Source organism: Platalea leucorodia (genome assembly GCF_965183815.1).
Source record: "Platalea leucorodia genome assembly, chromosome: 2".
In the NCBI taxonomy this organism is placed as follows: domain Eukaryota; kingdom Metazoa; phylum Chordata; class Aves; order Pelecaniformes; family Threskiornithidae; genus Platalea; species Platalea leucorodia.
The window spans coordinates 101,270,688-101,295,774 of NC_138824.1; the positions used below are offsets into that span (position 1 = coordinate 101,270,688).

Consider the following 25,087-nt stretch of genomic DNA (forward strand, 5'->3'; position numbering starts at 1 on the left):
CAGAGTAATGGAAACAGATAAACAAACATTACAGCTGACAAAAGAGCTAAGAGCTCTCCAACTGGCGCTTACTTTCAAATGTTCTTTCATGCCCAATTTGTTCTCAGGAAAACTAGAACTTCATAAGTTCTACATACAGAGTACCTGGCCTTTACTAACTACTACAATGAACAGTGTTCCTCAAGACTGCAACATACTAACTTTGTATAAAAGCTCTATAACAAAGATATAACCTGCTCTAAATACACTGTCATCTACATGGTAAGCATTGATTCAGCTCCAACATAAAAGTTCCTTCTGGAAGTCACTGCCTAAAAGTAATGCACAAAACAACTTCCAAGAAATTCCTTACGAATGCTACAGAGATATGTTAAAATAAGACTATGTAAATGAACACATTACCACCTAACCATGGAACTACTGAAAATAAAATTATCACTTACCCAAGTCTGTAAGACGTTTAGGTGACCTGCTTGAAAATCGTTCCGATGACCTCGACCTACGACGATCAGGTGATCTGCTGTATCTTCTTCTCCCTGAAGATCTTGATCGCCGTAGTCGAATTGGTGACCTACTAGAGCTCCGTCTTCTTCCTCTTGACCTTGATCGCCTTTGACGAATAGGTGTTCGACTCCTGCTCCGTAATCTGAGTGATATTCTACGATCTCTTGAATCTGATCTTCTTCTTCTTCTGTCAGTAGATCTTGATCTATTTCTCTGAGATCTCTTACGCCTGTCTCTCGATAAAGAACGCCGCCTTCTTGATGCTGATCTTGACCTACTCCTCCTTCTGTGCCTTGAACGCGACAATGAGCTAGACCGAGAGCGACGATTAGATTTTGATCTTGATGCTCTTCTCCGTGTTACGGATCTGGAGCGATTCCGTCTAGAGCGAGATTCTGTATCGTATCTCTGGGACCTGTGCTGAGAAGACCTGGAGCGTCTGCTTCTAGACCTCCGTGAAGACTCTTTGTCTGCTGTTTTTTCAACAGATTTGGATCGACTCCTTTGGCGAGCAGTGGACCTGGAGCGTCTACGTCTAGACCTCCGCGACGACTCTTTGTCTGCTGCTTTTTCAACAGATGTCGATCGACTTCTTTGGCGAGCAGTGGACCTGGAGCGTCTACGTCTAGACCTCCGTGAAGATTCTTTGTCTGCTGTTTTTTCGACAGATGTGGATCTACTCTTCTGACGAGCAGTAGACCTGGAACGTCTACGTCTAGATCTCCGTGAAGACTCTTTGTCTGCGACTTTTTCAACAGATGTGGAACGACTCTTCTGGCGAGTCGGAGATTTTGAGTGTCTGCTTACAGATCTTCGTGAAGACTCTTTGTCAGATATTTTATCAACAGATTTGGATCTAGATTTTTCACGTTCAGAAGACTCAGAACGCCTACTTTCAGGTATAAAGGAAGAGTCCTGTTCCTCCAACCTCTCAAGAGGCATGGAATCCTGTTTATCTTCATCTGGCAAAGAGGGCTCCGCATCCTCACCCTCTTCACCGGTGGTAGACCTTGAGTCGTGCTCATCTGACGATGTGGAGTCTCTTCGTTCAGCTGTCAAGGAGGGCTCCACATCATCTACTTCTTCACCAGTGGTAGACCTCGATTCACGCCCATCAGGGGATGTGGAACGCCTGTGTTCAGTTGTCAAGGAGGGTTCCATATCCTCCACATCTTCACCAGTGGTAGACCTTGACTCCTGCTCGTCTGATGATGTGGAATCTCTTCGTTCAGCTGTCAAGGAGGGTTCCATATCCTCCACATCTTCACCAGTGGTAGACCTCGACTCATGTTCATCTGAGGATGTGGAGTGTCTACGTTCAGCTGTCAAAGAGAGCTCCCGGTCCTCTGCTTCTTCACCAGTTGTTGACCTTGACTCACGTCCATCAGGAGACATGGAGCGTCTATGTTCAGCTGTCAAAGACGGTTCCAAATCCTCTATTTCTTCACCAGTTGTAGACCTTGACTCACGGTCATCAGAGGATGTGGAGTGTCTACGTTCAGCTGTCAAAGAGGGTTCCCCATCTTCTATATCTTCACCAGTGGTAGACCTTGACTCGTGGTCATCAGAGGATGTGGAGTCTCTTCGCTCAGCTCTCAAGGAGGGTTCTGCATCCTCTACCTCTTCCCCAGCGGTAGACCTTGACTCATGCTCATCGGAAGACACGGAGCATCTACGTTCTGTTGTCAAAGGCTGCTCCAGATACTCTGCTTCGTCACCTACACTAGATCTTGACTCGTGCTCATCAGGGGACGTGGAGCGCCTATGTTCAGGTGTCAAAGAGGGCTCCAGATCATCCATTTCTTCATCTATGGTAGATTTCTGGTCATGACCCTCAGGCGACACAGATCGTCTATGTTCAGAAGTCAAAGAGGACTCTAGACCCTCTTCCTCCATGGGAGATTTCGGCTCATGACCTTCCTGATACGAGGATGTGGAATGTCTACGTTCAGATATCAAAGAGGGCTCTAGATCCCCTGTTTCTTCAGCAGGGCCAGATTTCACACTGTAGCCATCAGGGGACATGGAGCACCCACTTTCAGGCATTAAAGATGGCATTGCATCGTCCATTTTTTCAACAGGAATGGATTTCAAGTCACTGTCATCAGGGGACATGGAGGCTCTATCATTTACCATCAAAGGTTCAAGACCACCTACTTTTCCATCAGGGGATGCTGCATGTTCATTTTCAGGTGTTGGAGAAAGCTCCTGCATATCTGCTTTTTGAACAGAGGTGAATCTCACCTCCTGGCTCTCAAAAGACAAAAGATGGTCATTTTCAGATGTCAAAGAAGAATCCATATCCTCTGTTTTCTCACCATGAGCCAATCTTGATTCATACTCTTCAGGGGACAGAGCGTGTTCATTTTCAGATGTCAGAGAAGGTTCCTTAGCCTCCACTTTTTCAGCAGGGCTAGACTGCAGCTCCTGGCATTCAGGGGACATGGCACATTCACCTTCAGACAAAGACAACTCCTGCACCTCTGTTTTTTCAACAACAGTAGACTGCAACTCCTGGCTATCAGTGGACATTGAACTTTCACTTTCAGATGTTTCAGAAGGTTCCTCCATTTCTTCTTTTTCAACAGGACTGGATCTCAAATCATGGCCTTCAGGGGATACATCATACTCATTTTCAGACAGCAAAGAACACTCCTGCACCTCTGTTTTTTCAGTAAGAGCAGAGAGCAACTCCTGCCCTTTGGGGGATGCAGCGTATTGACTGTCTGATATTAGTGAAGGCTCCTGCACTGCTGTTTTTTCGGTAAGGGTAGACTGTAATCCTTGGCCTTCAGGGAAGATGGTATATTCACTATCAGATGTCAGAGAAGGCTCCTGCACCTCTTTTTCAGCAGGGCTGGCTGTCATCTCCTGGCCCCCAGGAGATACAGCATATTCATTTTCAGACAGCAGAGAACACTCCTGTACCTCTGTTTTTTCAGCAAGGGAAGACGGCAATTCGTGATCTTCGGAAGACACAGCATATTCATTGTCAGGTACTAGAGAAGCCTCCTGCATCTCTACCTTTTCAGGAGAGCTAGATCTCAACTCCTGGCCCTCCCAGGATACAGCATATTCATTTTCAGGTATCAGAGCACGCTCTTGCACTTCTATCTTTTCAACAGCAGGTGACCCCAACTCCTGGCTCTCAATGGACACTGAACATCTTTCTGCAGACGTCCGATAAAGTTCCCGCATGTCTGCTTTTTCAGCAGGGGTTGATGTCAACCCCGGGCCATCAAGCTCTATGGCATATTCGTTTTCAGACATTTGAGAAGGCTCCTCTACTTCCACTTTTTCAAAAGGGGTGGATGTCAACTCATGACCATCAGAGGAAACAGAACATCTGCTTTCCAGGATCAGAGGTGCCTCCTGTACCTGTATTTCTTCATCATAGGCAGATCTCAACTTGTGGCCATCAGGGGATGCAATGCATTTCAGTTCAGATGACTTTTGCGCCTCTACTTTTTCAGCAGGGATAGGTCTCAATTCATGACTATCAGTCAACAGGAGAAGCCCACCTTCAGATGTCAGAGAAGTCACTGGGGCCTGTAGATTTTCAGTAGGTGAGCTTACTGATTCACAGACATCAGCAGACTTGGAGAACCCACTTTCCAGTGGGAGAGGAGGCTTCTGTATTTCTATTTTTTCAACTGCAGTGGATGTCAATTCATAGCCTTCAGGCACAACAGAACACCTAAGCTCAGATGCCAACGACAGTTCCACCCCTTCTGTTTTCTCAAAGTAATTGCATTTTGATTTATGGCCATCATGGCACACAGGAATTCCACTTTTAGACATCAAGAAAGATCCTGTACCCTCTATTTTTCCAGCAGGCAGGTATCTCGATTCATGCATTTCAGAAGATTCAGAGCAGTCAATTTCAAGTACTTGTGAAAGTGTCGGACCATCTAACTCTTTGTTAACAGATGATCTGGACTCATGAACTTCAGAAGACTTGCAGCTTTGTCCTACAGTTGTCAGTACAACTCCACGCATTTTTTCAAAAGATGATGCTGACATGAGGTCATCCGAGATCTCAACAGGACCACACTCAGATGTCAGGGAAACATCTGGAGCCTTGACTTTTTCAACAGATAAAGATCTTTGTTCATTTCCATCAGGTGACTTGAAGGACCCACCTTCAGACATCACTGGAAGCTCCTCTATTTGTGCAGCAAAACTGGATCCTGATTCACGGCCATCAGGAGACTTGAAGCATCCACTGTCAGAAGCCAGAGAAGGCTCCTGCATCTGGCCCTTTTCAGTAGGCAAGGAGGCTGACTCACAGACATCAGGGAACGCAGAGCATGTAACTTCAGGTGCTAGAAAAGATTTTTGAGCCTCTGCTGTTTCAAAAGAGAGTGACCTTGACTCAGGGCTGTCAGTCAACTTGGAAGATTCACTTTCAGGTACTTCCAAAACCTTCTGAAGCTCTGTTTTTTCAACAGGGGTATGTCTCAATTGATGACCATCAGACGAGTCAGAGAGTACACTTTCAGACATCAGAGAAGACCCCTGAACCTCTGTTTTTCCAGAGGACGAGGAGATTGTCTTGCAATCATCAGAAGACACAGAGCATCCACTTTCAAGTGTCAGAAGAGGCTGTGGACCCTCTATTTCATTGAGAGAGGTAGATCTTGACTCATCTTCATGGGATGCGGAGAGCTGAAATTCTGCTACAGAAGAAGCTTCTGGATCTCCCTTTTTTTCAACAGATGAGGATCTTGACTTGGATGCAGAGTATGTAAGTTCAGGTAGTGATGAAGACTCCAGAGCCACTGCTTTTTCAGCAGATCCATTTTCAGACGTCACAGAAAGCTCCGAAACCTGTGTTTTTTCCACAGACATCGATCTCAATTCCTGGTCATCTGGGGTTTTGGAGCTATCAAATTCAGGCAGATCCACTGGTTTTTCAACAGACGAGGAGCTTTTCTCAAGAGTATCAAAAGTTTTGGAAAATCCACTTTCAGATGCTGGTGGCAGCTCTGGGCCATTTACTCCTTCAAGGGACAAAGCTACTGACATGGGACCATTAGAGGATTTGGAGGAGCTGCCTTCACTTGCAAAAGAAGGTTCAGGAACATCTGCTTTTTCAAGACATTTGGTTGACTCCTGAAGTTCAGAAGACTCCACACACTTGCTACTGCACTTTACTGAGGATAACTTACTCTCTCTTTTTTCTATAGATTTGGACCTTGACTTAACGCTATCAGAGGACTTAGAACGTTTCCGTTTGGATTTTTTTGAAGATTCCTTGCGTTTTTTTTCAACAGATCTAGACCTAGACTTGTAACGTTCAGAAGATTTTGAGCGGCGACGCTTAGATTTTCGTGAGGACTCCTTCTTTTTTTCCACTGATTTGGATCTAGACTTGTAACGGTCAGAGGACTTTGAGCGCTGACGTTTGGACTTCCGCGATGACTGCTTCCGATCTCTTTTTTCTACTGATCTGGATCTAGACTTGTAACGGTCAGAGGACTTCGAGCGCTGACGTTTAGACCTCCGCAGAGATGCCTTCCGACCTCTCTTCTCGACAGATCTTGACCTAGATTTTGAACGATCAGAGGAACCAGATCCTCTATGCCTGAACCTCCATGAGTATTCTTTGCCCCCTCTCTTTTCTGAAGACCTGGATCTAGATTTAGAACGGTCAGAGGACCTCGAACGTCTGCGGCGGGATCTCCAGGAGGACAACCTGCTCCCCCTCTTTTCCACTGACCGTGATTTAGACCTGTAGCGGTCAGATGACCTGGAACGTCTGCGCCCAGACCTTCGGGAGGACAATCGCTTTTCCACTGACCTAGACTTAGACCTGTAGCGGTCAGATGACCTGGAACGTCTGCGCCCAGACCTTCGAGAGGACAGTCGCTTTTCCGCTGACCTGGACTTAGACCTGTAGCGGTCAGAAGACCTGGAACGTCTGCGCCCAGACCTTCGAGAAGACAGTCGCTTTTCCGCTGACCTGGACTTAGACCTGTAGCGGTCAGAAGACCTGGAACGTCTGCGCCCAGACCTTCGAGAGGACAGTCGCTTTTCCGCTGACCTGGACTTAGATCTATAGCGGTCAGAAGACCTGGAACGTCTGCGTCTGGACCTTCGGGAGGACAGTCGCTTTTCCACTGATCTGGATTTAGACCTGTAGTGGTCAGACGACCTGGAACGTCTACGTCTGGACCTCCCAGAGGACAGTCTGCTCCCTCTCTTTTCTGCTGATCTGGATTTAGACCTGTAACGGTCAGATGACCTGGAACGTCTGCGCCTGGACCTCCGGGAAGACACTCTTCTCTCTCTCTTCTCCACAGATCGGGATCTAGATTTGGAATGCTTTTTTCTGGAATCTGAATAATTTCTGCTCCTAGAACGTGCTCTTTTAGAGGTCAAACGCCTGGAAGTAGAACGCGACCTTGATTTTTTCTTCCGCTTCCTAGACCTGGACTGAGACTTGGAGCGACTCCTTTTTTGTTTCTTTGCATCATGTTTTTTATCACTGCTTCTATGGCTACTTTTTTCAATAACTTTCTCAAGTCTCATCAGAGTCTCCTTCATGCGTGCCGCCACATCAGGCTGCACATCAGATGTTTCTGAATCTCTTTTCTCCGACTCCTGTTCTGGGGTTGCTTCTTTGACAGCCTCATCCTGTGGAATGACTTCCGACTGGCTTGCCTCTGCTGTAAGTACTGAAACTGCTTCTGTAACAGTCTCAGGTACTGGAGCTGCTTCCAAATCTTTTGTCTCTGCCTCCAACGCCACAGCTGCTTCTGCATCTTTCTGCTCTACAACAGTCTCAGGAAGAGGAGCTGTTTCCAAATCTTTTGTTTCTGCTGCATGAGCTGGAGCTGCTTCCAACTGTTTTGTGTCTCTGATTATTTCAGATTCAGGAGTCCCTGCTGAATCTTTTTCATCTGCTGCATGTGAAGAACTAAAAACTGTTCCTGCTATTAAAGGCTCAGATGCTTGAGTTTGCTCTGCATCTTTCTTCTCAACCAGTATCTCGCATTCTCGAGCTTGACCTGGAACTCTCACATCCATTTGCTGACCCTGCACCCCTTCTGCATATTGTACGTCCGCTGCCACTTCACGTTCCAGTGTTTCCAGATCTTTCATGTCCCCTGGTTTTGGAACTGCTTCAGAAGATTTCATTTCAGCAGCACTCAAGATTTCTGGAGCCTCTTCTGTACTCTTCCATTCTGCAGCAGATTTTGCTTCTAGAACCGCTTGCAGATGTTCTTGCTTTTCAGTGTGCAAAGATTCTGGAACAGCTTCTGAAACATCCTCTAGGACATTCGTCGCCTCCACATCTCCAGACTTTTGGGAAGTTTCCAAACCTTGGATATCCATGTGTACCTCAGGCTCTTCGACTGTTTCAGAACCTTTCACCTCTATTGTTGCAGACTCTTTCATGCCTTCCAACAACCTCACTTCTCTAGCTTCTGATGCTGGCTCCAAATATTTTGCTTTCATCGCTTTCTCCGTTTCTGAAGCTTCTTCCAAATCTTTTACACCGATAAGCAAGGGCTCATTTTTTTTTATGCTTGTCCTCTTTGTTGCAATTATATATTCTACAGTAGGTCCCTGAGTTCTCACATCTGTTGAAATCTTAGATTCCAAAGTTCCTTTCAAGTTTCTCACTTCTGTCACTATTTCTGATGCCATAGTTTTTTCTTCCACTCTGGGCAAAGACTCTAATACTGCTTCTGAATGACCTACTATTTGTTCCTGTACAGATTTTGAACTTGTTTCTAAAGTTTGCACCGTCACTGTTTGCACAGGTTCTAGTATTGCTTCTTTGCTCCTTGCCTTTGCTTTGTTTGGATCTTCTGGAGCAACTTCAGAATGTGTCATTTCTCTAACCACCTCAGATGCCAATGTCCTTCCCAAACCTTGCACTAGTGTCCTTGTTTCAGATCCCACAACCATTTCCAAATTTTTCATCTGTGTTAAGGGTGAAGTTTTTGATCTCGCTTCCACATCTTTTACTTCTGCAACTGCCTCAACTTCCGACAAGTTGTCTAAACCTCTCATTTCTACAGTGGCAGACCTGGTAGCTAGTTCGGAATCCTTTATCTCCTCTATCACCTCAGTTTGTGAGGTTCTTGTATGTGTCATGACCTGAGACTGTGAAATGATGGAACTCTTTGTTTTGCTTGCACCAAGAGGTTCTGCAACTGTTTCTGCATGTTTTGGTTCTCTCTCTGCTGTGGTTTTCAAATGCATCATTCCTGATAATGCCTCAGACTCCCTAACTGGTTCCATGCTTACACATGCAACCACAGATTCAGGAGTCCTTTCTGACCTTTCTTCTAAGGCAAGAAGTCCTGGACTTGCTTCCAAGACTTTGCTACCCATTGTGGTTTCAGAACACACATTTTCTCCTAAGCCCCTTGCCACTGCAAGGGTTCCAGGCTGCAAGACTGCTTCCAAAGCTTGTGTCTTTGCCATACCTACAGACGCTGGATCTCCCAAATCCCTCACACCTTTCACGTGCAGGTGTGATGAACATATCTTCATCTCTGTCCCAGCTCTGGCAAGGTCTGCTTCTGAATCTTTCCTTTCTGTCTCTGCTACAGGTCCTACAGTTGTTTCCAAACTTTTCACTGGACTCACAGATCCGACTTTCATAGCTAGGAGACCAGCATCTGAGCCTGCTTCTACACCTGCCATACTACCTAGATTTATCTCTGAACCTTTTGACAGCACTGTTGAACCTAGTGTTGCTGCTAAACCTCTGGCCACAGTCCCACAATGGACAGCTTCTTCTGAAGCTTTCACACCTTCCATTTGCAAAGACAGTGAAGCTGTTTTCAAAGTTTTTGCTTCCACCACAGCCAGTGGTCTTAGGACTCCTCCTGGACTCTTCACATCTTGTTTCTGCAAAGACAGGGGAGTGGCTTCCAAACCTCTCACGTTTGATTCACTCTCAGATCTTGATTCTCTCAGCTCCTCTGGTTGTCTCAGTAATGAAGTACCTTCTGAATCTTTTGCCTCTGTTACAGCTACAGCCTTGAAAGTAGATTCTGAAATTTTTGAAGCGCTAGTATTTTCCAGTTGCAGAGTAGCTTGACTTGTTTCTCGACCTTTTACTCCTGTTAGTGCTGCAACTTCCACAGTTGCTTGTGGACCTTTAAAACCCTCTGCCATCTGGATTTCTGGAGTTGTTTGGGGAACGAAGGTCTGCACAACTGCTACAGGTTCTGAAGTTGCTCTTAAACCTTTTGCATCTGCAACCACGTTCACATCTGTCAATCCTGCTGGAAGACCAGATTCCTGGGTTCTATCCACACTTCTTGATTCTGTCAAGACTTTAGATTGTAGGAACGCTCCTGATGCATTCAGCAGTGTTGCAGGATCAGTGGTACGTTCCACATCTTTGACTACTTCAGCTTGCAGACATTCTCGAGCTGCTTCGACATCTTTTGCTGTAACACCCACAGGTTCCATGATTGTTTCCAAAGTTTTGGGCTGTACTACAGCAATCGGCTGCAGAGCTTCTTCCAAAGCTTTCACATTTTCCATATGCACAGAGCTTCTAGCTGGTTCAATATCCTTCACTTCACCAGCTCCAGGTCCCAGGGATATTTTGGCACTTTGTATTTCCACCTGGGTCACAGCAGTCGCTGTAGATATTTTAAAAGGATGTTGCAAAGATACATGTGCCTTCAAGACACTTGAACCCTCCGTGGGGCTGCACTGCATCACTCTCGAAGTATCAGATGTAACTGAGGGCTTCGGGGCCGGCTCCAAAGTTCTGCTCACAGCCCCTAATTCCAAAGATCTTTCCACATTTCCCATATGCAGAGATTTTTCACTTGCTTCTGGAATTTTCATTTCTTCCATGGCCACAGACATGTGAGCTACCTTCACAGTACTCAGATCTGCCTGATTTGCAGATTTAGGAATTGTTGTCACATCACTTGCTGAAGACACAGATGCTGAAGTTGCGTCTAACTCTTTTGCTCCTCCCTGTGCCACAGATTGCAGAGATGCTTCTGAATATTTCAACACCTCCATGGTCTCAGACTCAAGAGCTGTATCCAAAACTTTTACTTCCCCACTGCCTTTAGATTTCAGAATAACTTCTGAACCTTTTAGTGCTTCTATTACCTCTGGAGCTAGAGTTGCTGCTGAATCTTTCTGAATTTCAGATTTACTGGCAACTCCAGATGGGATGCTAGATAAAGTATCATTTCCAGTATCAACAAGAACACCCTTTTCACTCGCATTAATAGCTATAGGATAAATATTTTCGTGAGACTGTTTAATTTGTTCTTCTCTAGTGCAAATCTTAGTTTGAGTTATACTAGCATTTTCCTGGATATCAGATTGGCTGCCTTCTAAATTAAATGGAGGATTTGTTGCACACAAAGCCCCCTTCTCACTTCCAAGATTTTCTGTAGATTGCTGAAAATCTGTTCTTGAATGAGAAACAAGTCCTAAAGCTTGTCTATCAAGCTCCTCACTTGTTTTTAAGCACAGTTCTTCTGGCTGCACGTGGGCAGCCAGGTTTGCATCTCCAAATCCTCCATGCTGTACACTCAATTTGGAGCTTGATTTCTCTGGCATCAAGTGAGAAGCAGGCTGCAAGTCTGCATGTTCTCCATGACGTGTACTCAACTTTGACTCCTTTGGCTGCTTTTTATGCTTTTTCTCTTTCTTCCTTTTCTTCTTCTTTTTCTTCTTCTTCTTGCTTTTGTGTTTCTTGTTCTTCTTTGATTTTTTCCTAGGAATTTCATCTTCAGCAGTAGAGCTTCTTTTTGTAGACTGAGCACTATTTTTCACAGTATTTTTGTCTACATCTAGAAAAAATGATATTTTCCTTGTAAATGTTATTAAAACTACATGTTAAAAATTCTTTTAGACTAGTGACCAAGTGCAGAGGTACAAAAAATTTAAACTTGAAACCCATGCCTTCTTCACTAAACTACCATACAAAAATAGCACACATTCCCTTTTCAGCCCAGTTACCCTTCCTCTCGGGAGTCACTTTAAGTAGAAATAACTAGTTCTGCTTTCAAAAAGTTAACCAAATCTTCTTGGTCAGCAACACAGTTCCAGTGGGAACATGACTCTTTCCAAGAAGTAGCTGGATTTACTTCCATGTATATTCAACTGGGCACTGCATTCTTCCAGGAGGCTGGAGATGTGCTTTTAAACTCCACCAAGCTGCATATGGAAGTGAAACAAGAACCCCCATTTTCCAGACAAATTATCTAAGTGGTGATATGCTTATTGTATAAAACGTGGCCGGCCCATCACCCCCTACTACGGTTTAACTTGTGAGTGAGCCTAATATTACTAGCGTGTTAGAAATTATCTAAGCATATTTACTAAGTTCTTCAAACAAATTTGGGGAAACAGCATCTACTTCCCCAATTCCAAACAATCTTTAAGGCATCGCAGGCAACCAGCTGCTCAGACTGGACTGCAGTTGCCACAAGGAACTGCAAACCTGCAAGTACCTAATTGAGCTTTTGCTTCAAACAGGAAAGTAACTAATAAATTGAGGTGACTGCAGGGACAAGCAATCACTGACGGGGAAAGAAGAGAGGAAGACTGAGGTTTCGATCACCTTCTTTTAATTCTGTATCTGACTTCCCTCTGAATTTAACCTGTTTTATGTTCTTACCCTTCTCTGGATCTAGTGCCACATTTTCATGAGAAAGGCACTTCTATTAAAGGCAACTTGTTATAATTTCTGTTAAATATGAGCTATATATTCAACTCTGCTTGCATGTTATCTTCAATGGTTATACTTATACTGCCCAGCGCAGCAATATGGATTCTCCAGTTACACTCTGGCCGTGATTACAAAGCATGCTATTTCAAGTGAACATTGCAAAAATCATTCAAAAACTGTTGGTTATTACAAAACTATTAAATAAGCATGACTTAAGATTCCACAAACAAGTCTCTCCCTATTTTTAAGCACACGCATTTTTACAGAATAAACAGCTTAACAAAAAAGTAGTGTTTCCACCAACATTGCTGTGAATGCAGTGAAAGAGGACAATGAAGTAGAGTCAAATGACCTTTTCTACACAGCATTTTCAGATAATCTCTGTTGTCCAACAGCAACGTTAACTCCTTTCCAGATATGAACAGTGGGATCGTTTACCATGGGTTAAGTTTATTAACTTCTTACTTATTACCATGTTAGCTTGCCTCATTCTTCCTTGACAGAAGAACAAAAATACAAAAAATAAAAAGATGCCAGCCTAAAGTGCTGTTTATACAACATAAGTGAATGACTGTTGAAAATGCTCAAGGTAAACAAGCCACTGTGCATAAAAGAAAGAAAAAGCAATTCCAAAACCTTGCAAAAAGAATCTCTGAAATAAACAATTTTCTACGCTGCCTCTTAAGGAAAAGAAAAAAAAAAAAAAAAAATCACTCTGGAACTATACTTACCAAGCACATAGCAGTCATCTATGTTTCAACTCCAAAAAATTAGAAATGCAATTAATTAGAGCCTTCATCTCACTAACTCTTCAGAAATTTTACGGAAAGGACTAGTCCCATGAGAAGGGATACTCACGTGCAACTTTTTGGCATAATAAATCCAGTTATTGAAGTTATGAGATTGCTACATAAAAATTTCTTAACCTTTGTAAGCTTGCAATCCGAGTATCTACATTTTAAAGATAAGTGCATTATTCATTTTAAAACAACAAAGCATCTTACTCCGACAGAATAGTTAATCATACAGTTCTGAATTCTAATAAAATAATTTTTAGAAATAATCTTGCAAACTAATCCAAAACAACAAAACAAACAATGCTTCTAGGCATCAGTACCAGCTTTGTTAGTAAGAACTGCTCATCGAGATCTTAAAGTAAGTATATACAAAATAAAGACAATTATATATATATATATATGGATATTATTTATACATTTTAGTATTACCACAACAGAGAGAAAAGAAAACTAACTTTTTTGCACACTAATGCTTTCATTTAATGACCAGCTTCAATTTTTAAATTACGTATTTCTCTGTCCATCTATGGTTGTAAATCACAGCAGATAAAAAAAAAAATACTTAACAAGCGTTACAATAAATATACAACTTGTCGGATGAAGCTCGGCGAGAGGAGCAGTACTGAAAAGTACTTTTTCATCTCTGTAAAACTGATTCAATTTTAAGCACTATGACAACCTTCTTAAACATGTACGTATTTGCCAAATGTGTTTTCATTTACCTGATTTGCACTGCAGCTCTGTATCAAGGGCTCCAGAGAGCACTTCCTCTATTTTCTGCACTATCTGATCATTCTGACGACTCCCAGCACCAGCAACAGTGTCATCTGAAGGGTTGGCTTGCTCAGCTGGGATTGTGTCACCATTGGGCTGGCCTTCTACCTTTCCACTAACCAAAAAAAATATCAACATAATACAAGCAATTTTGAGCCTTTTTTGACTTTTCTTTTTATTCATAAGCATTTATTATACCCAACCCTTCAAAACAGTATTTTAGCTCCCTGAAGAAGCCATGCTTTTAGTGAAACATCTACCTTTTGATTGACTTTCACTTATTCACAACAGAACACGTTGTGATAACTGAGTACTAGGCACAAGGAGGGAAAACACGTTCTCGAATGTGCCACGGTCCCCATGCTTTATGTAAGAACTTGCATAGGCTCCCCTCACAGAATAAGCACCCATCACTCACTCTACTCCAACAAATTTTGCTCACTTTGCCAGATAAGGCTGGGGAAAACCAGGCGAGCTTAAATGCACTAAGGCAAATCGCAGACGCTCACCCCTTCCCCTCTTGCCCCAACACAAGAGACCAAGACCGAAAACCCGTGCGTGAAAACGGGCGCGCGTTCGCTAGGAGACAACGCGTGCGCCCGCCCGCCCCTCCCCCCACCCCCCCCCCGCCGTGTTTTCGCTCAAGGCACTCGCAAGGGCGCGAGCCCCCGGGCCCCGCCATGTTGACGCCGAAATGACCCTCAAGAGGCCCAGGCCCCGGCCCGTCTCCCTCCGTCCCCAGGCGGGGCCCGCGCACTCCCCCCCCCCGCCCCGCTCCAGCACACCCCTCCTCTCCCTGCGCGCTAGGCCCCGGCGGCGCCGCCTCCCCCGCCGCCGCGGGCAGGCTCGTTACCCGCTGTGCTGCTGCTGCTCTTCCTGGATCTCCCGGAATTTGCTAACCACAAAGGACCGAAAGATCTGCTCGATATTAGTCGCCATGACAGCCCTATCGCACCGGGCCCCCCTCCGCGCTCCGCTTTCCTTCCTGCCGAGACGCGAGGCCTCCAATATCCCACAAGGCACCGCCGCAACGAGAGGCCGAGGGCTCTTGCTGACGTGCTCGCTAGACGCCCCCTCGCCATTGGCTGCCCTCTAACGGATGACGTCGCGGGGGAGGGAGAACAGCCCGGGCCTCCGGACGGCCGCTCTAGCGCTCGGCAAAAGCCATAGAGCGCCAGCCCCGTCTGGCTTCCGGCGGGGGGGGTGGGGAAGTCTCGTGTCTCGGAGAAGTTCGCCGCTCCCCGCCCCCCCCCCCCGCAGGCGCGCGCCGCGCCGCCATGTTGTTGCACTCGCCCTCCCCACCCCACCGGCCGCGCGCCTCCCGGCGGCCGCCCCCCCAGCCCCCCCGCCGCGAGAGGCAAAGCCCCGGCGGGCCGCCCTGCCCCCCCCCCCCCCCCGGGATGAAAACCGTTAACTGCCGTTCTGCCCCCGCGCCGACACCCCCCCCCCCAAACCGTTCGCGGCCCCTCTCGCGCCCCGTACACCGAAAAGCTGCGCCTGAGCCTCCGGGAGACCGGGGACGGAGGGGAGGAAAAGGAGGGGGAGTCGGTGGAGGGCACCGCGGTGGCCGGAGACCGCCGGTCCCCGCGGCCCTGTCCCCGTCGTCCGTGTCCCGTCCGTCCGTTTGTGTTCTGTCCCCCCCCCCCCCCCCCGCACAACCACCCACCCTTCCCTCCCGCTTCCCCCGCCGCGATCGCGGCCGTCTCCGGCGGCCACCGGGGCCCGGAGCCGTCTGGGCCTCCGCGGAGAAGCCCGGCGGGCGGCACTCACCTCGCCGAGGGCCGGAGCGGCGGCGGTGGCGGCGGCGGCGGCGGGGCCATGGTGGGCTGAAGCGTGCGGCTGTGCGTGCCGGCGGGCTCGGGGCCGGTGGGGGTGGGTGGGAGCGATGCCATTGGTCTCCATGGAGCGGGGCCAAGCCCCGCGCCTCCGCCGCCCCGTGTGCCGAGCGCGGGCAGCGCCTAGCAGGGGGGCCCGCCCGCAGCCGAGTGCTGCATCACAGGGCCCCGGCGTTGCGCCGCGCTGCGCTGCGCTGCCCTCACTTACCGAGCGGCTCCATGCGAAAGGCGCCCTCCCCCCTCCGCCGTGCGAGCAGGCGGCCCGGCTGTGACACGCACATGTGCTCCGGGGGCTGGCTGCGGGGACAGGCGGGCGGGCGCCCCGCGAGATGGGAGGAAAATTAAAGGAACAAAGGAAGAGGAGGAAAATGCCGCCGCCGTGGATGAATAAAGGACACCTGAGCGAAAGCCGGCCCCGGCCTCAGCCCCCCTGCAAAGCCCTGTCTGCTGCGAGGCCTTTTGCTGGAAGGCACCGAAATCAGTTTGTCCCGAGTGGGGCCGCCCTGGGGGGTCCCCTTCACGCTGCCCCCAAAACGGGTCTCAAGTCTATACGTGTGCAAACGCGACTTTGTCACCCTCGGCCCTGCAAAACCCGATAATCCTGCAGCTGGAAGGCTCTTCCCGCATAGAGTTTCTTCTGGTGTCATGAAGGAGTAACTTAGGGGGGTTAGTTGACCCGAAATAAATTTAAAATACCTCAGAACCTAGGCACAACCATTTAATTCCTGCTGGGGTCTTTATTTGCAACATCGGCCTCAAGTTCAACGTGGTTTAGTAAGTTGAGAGACCCTTTCGGAGCAGCGTAGTCGTTTACTGTGCATTGCTGGGAGGCGGCGTGCCTTAATACTAACTTTGGAAGAATAATGGATTTGATACGTGGATCAATTTACTTACTTTTATGCCACAGTCGATTTGTTACATTTATAATGGAAAGCAGTTATATTTAAGAGGCCCTCTTACAAACAACTTGTACCTTTCATGCCACCCCAACATGGATATATTTTAGATCTTACCGACAGAACACGGTATCTAATATCTGGTATTCAGTGAGCTAAAGATTGAAAACGTTTCGCTTGAACAACTTCAGACATCTTTAGGTTCCCCTGATGCAAATGGCCTTGTCTAGACCAGGCATGCTTTTACCCAGAAACGAGGGGCGATATTCTACATAGGCAGAAGGTCGCTAGTAGGGCCCTTGCCCTAACAACAAAGCTGTAAAGGCTTTCGGCGCGATACAATCGTAACTTACACCTTCCAAAACAAAAAAAAACCCAAACAGCTGTACTCAAGAGAACAGCAGGTTTGACTGGCGTAACTTAGCCCGCATTAGGGGCTTCAGGCAGAAAAGCTGGCCCAGGCGGGGATCCCACCTCCGACACGAGGCCCGGGGAGCCGACGGCACCGAGCTGCCCACCCTCAGGAGAGGGGCACTTTTCAGCTGCAGTTAATTCACTCGAAGTAGCTTAACTACGCTGATATCCCTACACGTGTAGGCCTCCATCTGTACAAGGAAAACGGTGAAGAAAGGTACAAAAAAAAAAGCCAGGGAAGGATTTTAGCGCGTGCTGCGTATTTCACTCTGGTTCCCCCAAAAATTAACACGGACAAAGTAATAACTACAACAATCACTATTCAATAGAAATGAGGACCCGCAGCCCCACAGGAAAACAACTATTCCTGCTCTCCCTTCCCATCTCTGCTGTAAAAAACCCACAACCCTTTAGTTAAACACCTTCATTCAGTTAGGTGTGAGGTAGTTTTCAGATTAATTAAAGGGATTATTTTACTTTCATCTTGTCAGGACCAGTGATTGTTGCCAATGCATTTAGTGTTCAATTTGTAAACATAGTATTATGGGACTTACTAATAGCAGTTCTGCTGCAATTGTCAGTACTACTTAGAGCTTTATTCATGTGACTTTTAAAGCAAGAGTCAAAGGTGTCCTTAAATATGCAAACAATATTTATTAAACCCATATTTCATGAGCTAATTTGCAAAGAACAGTGAGGTTTTCACATTGTAGCTCTTGGGGGGGAGGGGTGGGAGAAGCAAAACTATGGATCAGATGTATTTTCATTAACAGGACTGTTGCACAATTTTAATGCTAAATTGGACTAAATGTTGTCCAGTACTCTCTGGATTCATAAAGCAGCAAGTTCAGTGTGGTGCAAACTGAGGAGTTGCTCCTACCCAAGTCCTTAAAGACACACAGGAGCAGTCCCCCTGAGAGGAGACAGAAACGAAATCAATCTTCGCACAGTCCCGTCGAGCCAGCTCGATAAACTATCACCTTCGCCCTCGGGAGCGAGACTCTACTTCCTAGGTAAAGTAAAAACAATAACCCAGACACAGGCAAGGTTTTTCGGCCGGTTCTAGCACCTTCCCGGCCGGGCCCAGGAGGCTCCGCAGGCAGCAGCCGCCCCGAGCGGCAGATATTTCTAGACTCGAAGAATTTACGTGCAAAATTAATGGGTCTCCAAGCCCAGACATCGCTCCCCCTCCCCTCCCGCCCGCCCCGCTTCCCGCCCCCGGGCCGACCCGCCGCCATGTCGCGGTGCCCGCTGGGTACTGTAGTTTTCGGCGGCGCGGCGGAGGATGCCTTCCCGCTCCTTAAAATCCCCCTGAAGGAAAGTAAGTTTTTCTTTCGCTCTGGCCAAGGGCGCGCTCCGCGGGCCGCTCCGGCTGGCTGCCGCTGCCCGGAGCCAGCCTCCCGCGGCCGGGCTGGGCGGGAGGGGCGAGGCGAGGCGGCGGCGGCGGGGCCACGGCCATGTGCTCCCCGCTGCCGGCGCGGTAAAATGGCGGGGCGCCGCGGCAGGGCCCGGCCCGGCGCCTTCCCGCCGGCCCCCGCTGCAGCCGGGCCGCCCCGGAGAGCGGGCCCCGCCGAAAAACCCGGGCGGCTCTGCCTCAGCCCGGGCCCTGCTCTGCCCCGCACCTACGGCCGTGGAGGGGCGTGTGGAGATCTGCTTGCTTACTCATTTATATATTTATTTTAACTGCGTGTCTCATGCCCAGGTTTACTGCTGGGGAGCTTGGTGTCTAGCATTTTTAAATGTACTGCACTTTAAAGTATTTTAAAACGCACGTGGCTTTGATTTCTACGTTTGTGGTGGGGTGCCCCCCCCCCCCCGCTCTGTTTGGCTTTGAAAAAGTGGTGAAATATTTATTTTAAAGTAAATATTAAACTTCTAACCTCTCTCGTTTTGGACTTTGACTCGCTTTTGACTCACTTTGATTCTTTCCCTGCTGTTTGCGAAGTTGGGGGCTTACCAGCTTTAACATTGGCCGTCTTTTTTTTTTTTTTTTTTTTTAATCTATCCAGTGGATAGTGAAATAAGTATTAATTCTGCTCATTAATTTCAAGTATATTGTGTGTATAACTGAAATAGTAACACAGAAAGGGCGTTTCTCCCCCACCTGGTTCATTCTGACTCTTGCCTTGTAGCTTCTGCTGAGGCTTTGATGGTGAAAGACACCGAGCACTTCCAGCTTCCTACGCAGAGTTTGATGTGCCAAAATTCAGTACTTTGGGGAGGGAGATAAAACTTTCAAGGTCTATTTATTTTTAGTAGTGAAATTTGAAGTAACATTTTGCTTAGGAAACACACAATCCAGCCGTTCAGAGGATCACACCGGGAGGCAAGACGCCTGCCTTGCAGATCCTCAATTCAGGCCATGAAAGACATATGTTTTATTTTCAGCTCTGATTCAGGCTTTCATTGTGACGCTCTGGTTTCTGCAGGGGTGAAACACAGGTAGTAATGACTTTCCTTGCGTTTTTTTGTTTTATAAAGCTGTCTGATACGCCACACTATATGGCCAGGTGAGAGCCAGGAATTAGTCCTAAATAAAACGTATGAGCAAAAGAAGCTTGTTTAAACCCAAAGCTATAACTAGAAAACATAATTGCCTCCTGATTCTGGAGGCTTCTGAACTCCTTAAGCAACTCTTTACGGTATTGAAAGCTGTGGAAATTAAAAGTTCCATAAGGCCATGCTGTTTTCCTTCAGGGTAAGCCTAATGCTGCCCTAGCCAAAACTTGCAGTTCCATCATCATATTTTGGCCATTTTGCCAGTTTAGGCGCCATGGCTGTTTGTTTCTGCACCTTGCATTGCACCAGCAGAGCTGCCTGCACAATTGGTATGGTGAATTCCCTCAGGAAACTGATCCATATAGGAAAAAAAAAAAAAAAGTGGAGAGAGATGGATCTCTTCCCCTCCCCAGCTCTCATTTGATTCTCTGATCCAACTCACCCTGTGACCATAAACAGGCTGGGGCAAGAGGTGGGAACGAGCAGTTGGGTGAGAAGGTAAATTGTAAAGCAGCGTTGCCCACCAATGGCATTATGGCCTCTCAATCAATCACGATGATCTGAGGGTGCAGTGTACAGGACAGCTGGGCTGACGAGCAGTTTGCTGCCACAAGAACCGAGCTCTTTTCACCCTCCGTGGCTGCCTTCTGCTGCTGCTTCCCTTGTACTGGCTGCGGTGATCATCCCTCGGTGAGTTAGTTTAGCTCACTAAACTTGCAGAAAGGTATTTCCTTTATATGTGCACATATATATATATTTACTTTACTGCATTGGTTGCTGTTGTAGTGTTAGTTTTCCAGCATTACTGGCTGCCTGATCCAAGTGGCTGCACACCCTTGGCACACACAGGTAGGAGAGGGAAGGAGAGGCTGGAGGTGGAGAAGTTGGTCGGACCAATGGGAACCTGCACCAGCAAAGGGCAGCGCAAGCCAATTGTGAAACACCCGTCGGTGAACCTGCAGCTTGCGCGTTTCAGCCTCCGGTTGGTCTCCAAGCTTGAACAGGGTCCAGCAGTTGGCAGAGATTCACTGACAAGGCCAGCTCGGAGCTCCCCTCGTGTATACCGAGATCTGTGTGCGCTCATAACGTGAAGCAGACTCTTAAGAAATGACTCGGCCTGCTGATTAGAGCATTAATTCAGCAAGCAGAAGAGCAGGGTTCAGCCTGGGAGGGTTTGGGACCGTGCGATCTGGCTGCTGGCGAGTTCAGAAGCTGAGTAAAGGATGGCAGGTTCCCGGGAGGGAGTACGGCAGCAGCCTAGCTGTTGAAGTTGGGAGGAGGAAGTCCTAGGTTTTGGCTTCTTCTCCAAGTGGTTCTTTCAATATTTTATCCCATTACAGGTCTATGAAAAAAAAAAAAACAAATGCATAAATGCTCCTGACTGCTAGGGCTAGAAACTAATACTGCACTGGGTGGGGAGGCAGCTGAATTGCACAGCCTTCCCAGTTTTGTGTTCTTGCTGTGTCCTGTGAGTCTTCATTTCTTTTCCTTCTCCTGCCTAGCTCCAAGAGGAAGAACAAACCTTCTCCTTTAGTCCCAAGCCAAGTGATAAGAGCTGTTCTCCAGGGTCTGGGGGGGTGTAGGTTTGAACCTTCTCGGTGACGCTGGGCTTGGGTTCTTTCTGTTTGGGGTAAGCACTGTTATTGCTGGGCCATTTTGTAGCCTAAGCGCTAGGAAAGGTAGGAGTTAAGACATGCTGGGCAAGGACCATGTCGTTTGTATAAAGAAACTTGAATGCCTGCATCAGGTTTCCTGAATCCCAGTGTTGGTAAGCTGAGATATTGCAGCTTTTAAATAGGCTGCAGCTAAGGTTAAATGTTACGTGTGCAGTGATAAGAGTAGATTGCTGCTGCCTCAAAGGGAGGTCTTGCCCTTGAGTTTTTCTGCTCAGCTCTGTTGTCCCATCCATTCCCTGTTAGTGTCTCTGGACCTGGGCTGATGGTACTCTAAGCCAGTTCAGCTTACAGAAATCTGGTTTGGATTATTTGGGTTTTTTTTCCTCAGGTTAGTTTTATGAAATCTCAGGGAATTGACTATGCTGAGGTGAGCACTGGAGCCAGTACAAGGAAGGGGAAAGTGTGTCTGGGTTCACGGCATCCCCTTTCAATGACAACAAGGTATATGAATGGGTCCAGCATTAATGCACGTGTAAATTTTCGCAGCAGAGCGTAAACCTGCTTGAGCAGCAAATACCTTTTAGTCAAGGGCTGAAGCACTTTGGATGCTGCACAGTGCAACATTTTAAATATACCTAAGTGTTACCATTGTCACTCCACCCTCAGCTCACATTTTGTTGAAACTAAGACACTAAAAAGTATCTTTTTAAACTACTTTGTTTTGTGGCACCTTTGCCACACAGGTTTTCAAGATTTGGTGTTGCTTGGCTCCCCAAAGCAAAACACGCTCCACTCAGGTTTCTAAATCTAGGATCACAGAGACATCATTGGAGCTTAACTTAAAAAAAAAAAAAAGACACTGTCTGAAGTAGTAAGCTGCCGCCAGTCATGCCCTTTACTGTTTGTGCTATATTGCATAGATCTTATTTTAATTGCACCTTTTTACTGCTTTAGTTAGGGGTGAGGTAATAAGGCAATGGCTTATGACGAGACTCCACCTAGTTGAGATAAAACATTTAGGTAACGTATACCACACATTTACGATATGAAACTGAAACTTGGGAAGAAATTGCTTAATGAGTTTACATTTTCTTACACAGTTATCTTTATAAATACAACCAAGGAGCTCAGTTTAACCCCCAAGTCTGTGCACAGGCTTAGTTCAAGGAAGAGTCAATGGCTCCTGTCCCTTCCCTGTTAATAGGGAAGGGGCAGCAACTGAGTTAGTAACCTCATCTCACTTCTACCTGTATTTGAAATCTCACCATGCCTTGTGGAGGAGTCAGGATGGAAAAAGCGATCAGACACTGTTGGTTTTGCCTTCCTCACTTTATTTTCTCTGCTCCACAGGCCCTCACCTAGTGGAAGAGTTGCTCAGCTTCTTGGTGAGCCCTACCTTTTGTGGAGGATAAAGGTCTCTAGGCTGATGCTCGTCCCTGCTGACTTACTACTGGCAACCTCAGGGACAGGCTCTGGAAATTGACTTGTCTTCACTCTGTCCTCTTGTCCTCTCCTCTTGGATACGTGGAGCGATTAGCTTGTTCCTGCTTTCCTATTCTTATTTCCTATAAGGACCTAGTAATAGACCCTTGCCTGAAATGCCGCCTGTCTTTATTTTAAAACAGCTTTTAAACAAACATATCTTCCTTCTTTACGATAGCAGACAATGGTTGCTTAAGGTAATTACGTACCATGTTTTGGAATCTTTTTGGAGTTTAAGGATTTTACATATTGCTTCCAAAAAAAAAACCTGAGTGTGTAATAATCCTTACAGAAGACATATCTACCTTGTGAATGGCTTTTCACCTCCTGAGAACAAATTTTTGACTTCTGGAATACTGACAAAATAAAAAGAAATGTCACCTCTTGGAATTTTCATTTTTAATGCAAGATATTGCTGGGCAGCAGAGGGCCTACATAGCATCGTTTTATGTCAGTGTGAAAAAGAAAGGCAGCAACTGGTAGATTTGAGCCTCCTAAACTAGAATTGCCACAAGAAGTTCTTCTCAAGCTACATCTCTAGATAAAAGTTGCTAGGATACTACTTGTGGGATGCACCAATAATATTGAGTTTCAAAACAAATGGCTGAAACTTATTTTTTACTCACATTTTGTTATAAAATGGTTAAATTTTATTTGAGCATATGATATATGGCTTGTTCTATTTACCTGCTCCCATATAAAACTTTATGCTGTATATTTTTTTTTTCTTTTCAGCTGGCAGTGGTATTAGAATACGTTACTTTTTGGGGAAAAAGGAAGTGATTATTTGACTTAGTTGCCAGCATGGTGAGTTACTTTACCTGGCAACAGCGTCACTGGATCTTCAAGCCTGTCCTACTACTATTTTTAAGCAGTAGGCTTAATGGAGCGTGAATGTGCATCATGCACCTTATTTCGTACTGTTGATATGCATAGGACTATGCATAGCCTCATTTTTATGTGTAGCAAAAATGCATAGCCTCATTTTTAGATAGGAAGAGAATGTTTACAGTCTAATTAGTAAACAGTTTTTAACTGCAAAAAATACCTGGGATGGGACAGAATTTATTTTGCACCTTTAGAAACAACAGGATGGGCTTCTGCTCTGCAGAGGTTTTGCTCCTCACTCCTAGACCGTTTGTACGCAAGTTTCTGTCCCCTCTTCCCAGCTGGAATGGCCGAACTTTCCCGTTCATTGGCTAGCTGCACAGTGTCGTCAATGGGGCGGTAATATTGGGACGGGGGTACTACATTTTAACCAGAGGCTGCTTATCTCCTTTCTCTTTGCGCATCTGAACTCTTGAGTACTATTTTCCTCCGACTGGCAGCACGTAGGACAGCGTAAGTATGTTCTCTGTTTGGGTTTGAATCTCTGCACTCAGTTCTGAGGTACTTGTAAGAAAATGCTGTAATGTGTACAGTTCAACTTATTATTGATAAAATTGGCTCTAAAAATTATTATTTAATGACGAATGTCTGTGGACAGCACTGGAAACATGCTTGTGTGGTTTAACTTTAGTGTAGGCGATAGCTGCCTGCTACATGATAAATGCTTATTCTTTTATATCGCATTCTTTTGTCCTAGGTAACTGTCTTTATCTAATTCATCTCTTTGTTGTAGCCAGCCCCTTTTCTCTCCTTTTTTTTTTTTTTGCTTGAATTGTAGTATAAAAGAGGTTTAGTGTAACTTGACATCCCAAATATGTATACCATAGCTGATAATTTTTACCCCAACATATTTTTTTTTTAATTGTAAGTAATCCTGGAGTTTTATAATTAAAACATATCTGCACCTTTGCAACATGTATATTTTGTCAAACATTGGTGATTAGAAAGCTATTAGTCTCCCCCCGCCTGAAACTACAATTAGATTTTAACTCTAGTGTGTTTAGTTCATAGCGTTAGTTTTCTGTATCTTATCCTTCTTTTCATGTTTGTTTTGTCTTTATTCTGACTGGATGTTTTGCCTAAAAGTATCACTCTCTGAACAAATCATTCCTTCGCTAATGGATTAAAATACATTAGCAAATGGCATAAGAGTACCTTCTAAAACACATGTGGGCTCTTCCGGTCTAAAGTTTATTACAGAGGACTTGGATTTAAAAATCAGGCTCACCATACGCATCGTATAGTACCCTCAGAGCAGAAGCCGTTCCCTGCATAGTCCAGGTCCGGGGGAAGGACAGGTTTCTCCAGGGTCAGAGCTATTGGAGCAGCTTTATTCAAGTTAAGCTGTAGCAGCTGACGTGGGGGAGAGGCACGTGCCCCTGCCTTATCAGTTGGCTGAAAATCTGCTTTCTGTCGTGTCTTTTTGCTTTTCCCTTAGAAATCTGTTGGGGTTTTTCTTTTCTTTTGTTTAAGATGTGCTTTGTGCTAGTCATCCTCTCTTGTCTTCCTGCAAAGGAGGGGACCGCAGAGGAGTTCTGGCTTTTCATTGCTCTTGCAAATGGAGCTGTCACCTGTGTGTATTCAGGCCGCATCGTGTGTCGGGAGTTTTTCTCCGAGCTCGCCTTGGGAGGCACTGTATACATTGGCAAGCGCAGGTCAACGACCAGCCGCTTAATGGAAGAGGCACAGGGAGCGGCCAAGGGTT

The 25,087-nt window shown here is 46.3% G+C and overlaps 2 protein-coding genes across 8 annotated transcripts in view; one reads left to right on the forward strand and one right to left on the reverse strand.

The window, feature by feature from the left end:
- The window catches only part of SON (SON DNA and RNA binding protein), a 39,791-nt gene extending 23,938 nt beyond the window's left edge, over window positions 1-15,853 (reverse strand). For 4 of the 6 annotated variants that reach the window (XR_014227395.1, XM_082303845.1, XM_082303846.1 and 1 more), the window contains exons 1-3: window positions 15,523-15,853; window positions 13,701-13,867; window positions 444-11,300 (exon numbers count right to left, since the gene is read on the reverse strand). Coding sequence is in view for 5 of the 6 variants with exons in the window: in XM_082303845.1 (XP_082159971.1) it covers window positions 444-11,300; window positions 13,701-13,867; window positions 15,523-15,644 (11,146 nt within the window). In the remaining variant the exon portion in view is untranslated. Of the gene's footprint in view, window positions 1-443; window positions 11,301-13,700; window positions 13,868-14,605; window positions 14,837-15,522 lie in introns of those variants that run through there. The other 2 variants (XM_082303843.1, XM_082303844.1) reach the window with 2 other exon arrangements.
- A 2,323-nt stretch (window positions 15,854-18,176) lies between these two features.
- The window catches only part of GART (phosphoribosylglycinamide formyltransferase, phosphoribosylglycinamide synthetase, phosphoribosylaminoimidazole synthetase), a 40,381-nt gene continuing 33,470 nt past the window's right edge, over window positions 18,177-25,087 (forward strand). Inside the window, exon 1 of one of the 2 annotated variants that reach the window (XM_082337811.1) lies at window positions 18,177-18,218. The gene's annotated coding sequence lies outside the window, so the exon portion shown is untranslated. Of the gene's footprint in view, window positions 18,219-22,362; window positions 22,398-25,087 lie in introns of those variants that run through there. The other variant, XM_082337812.1, reaches the window with a different exon arrangement.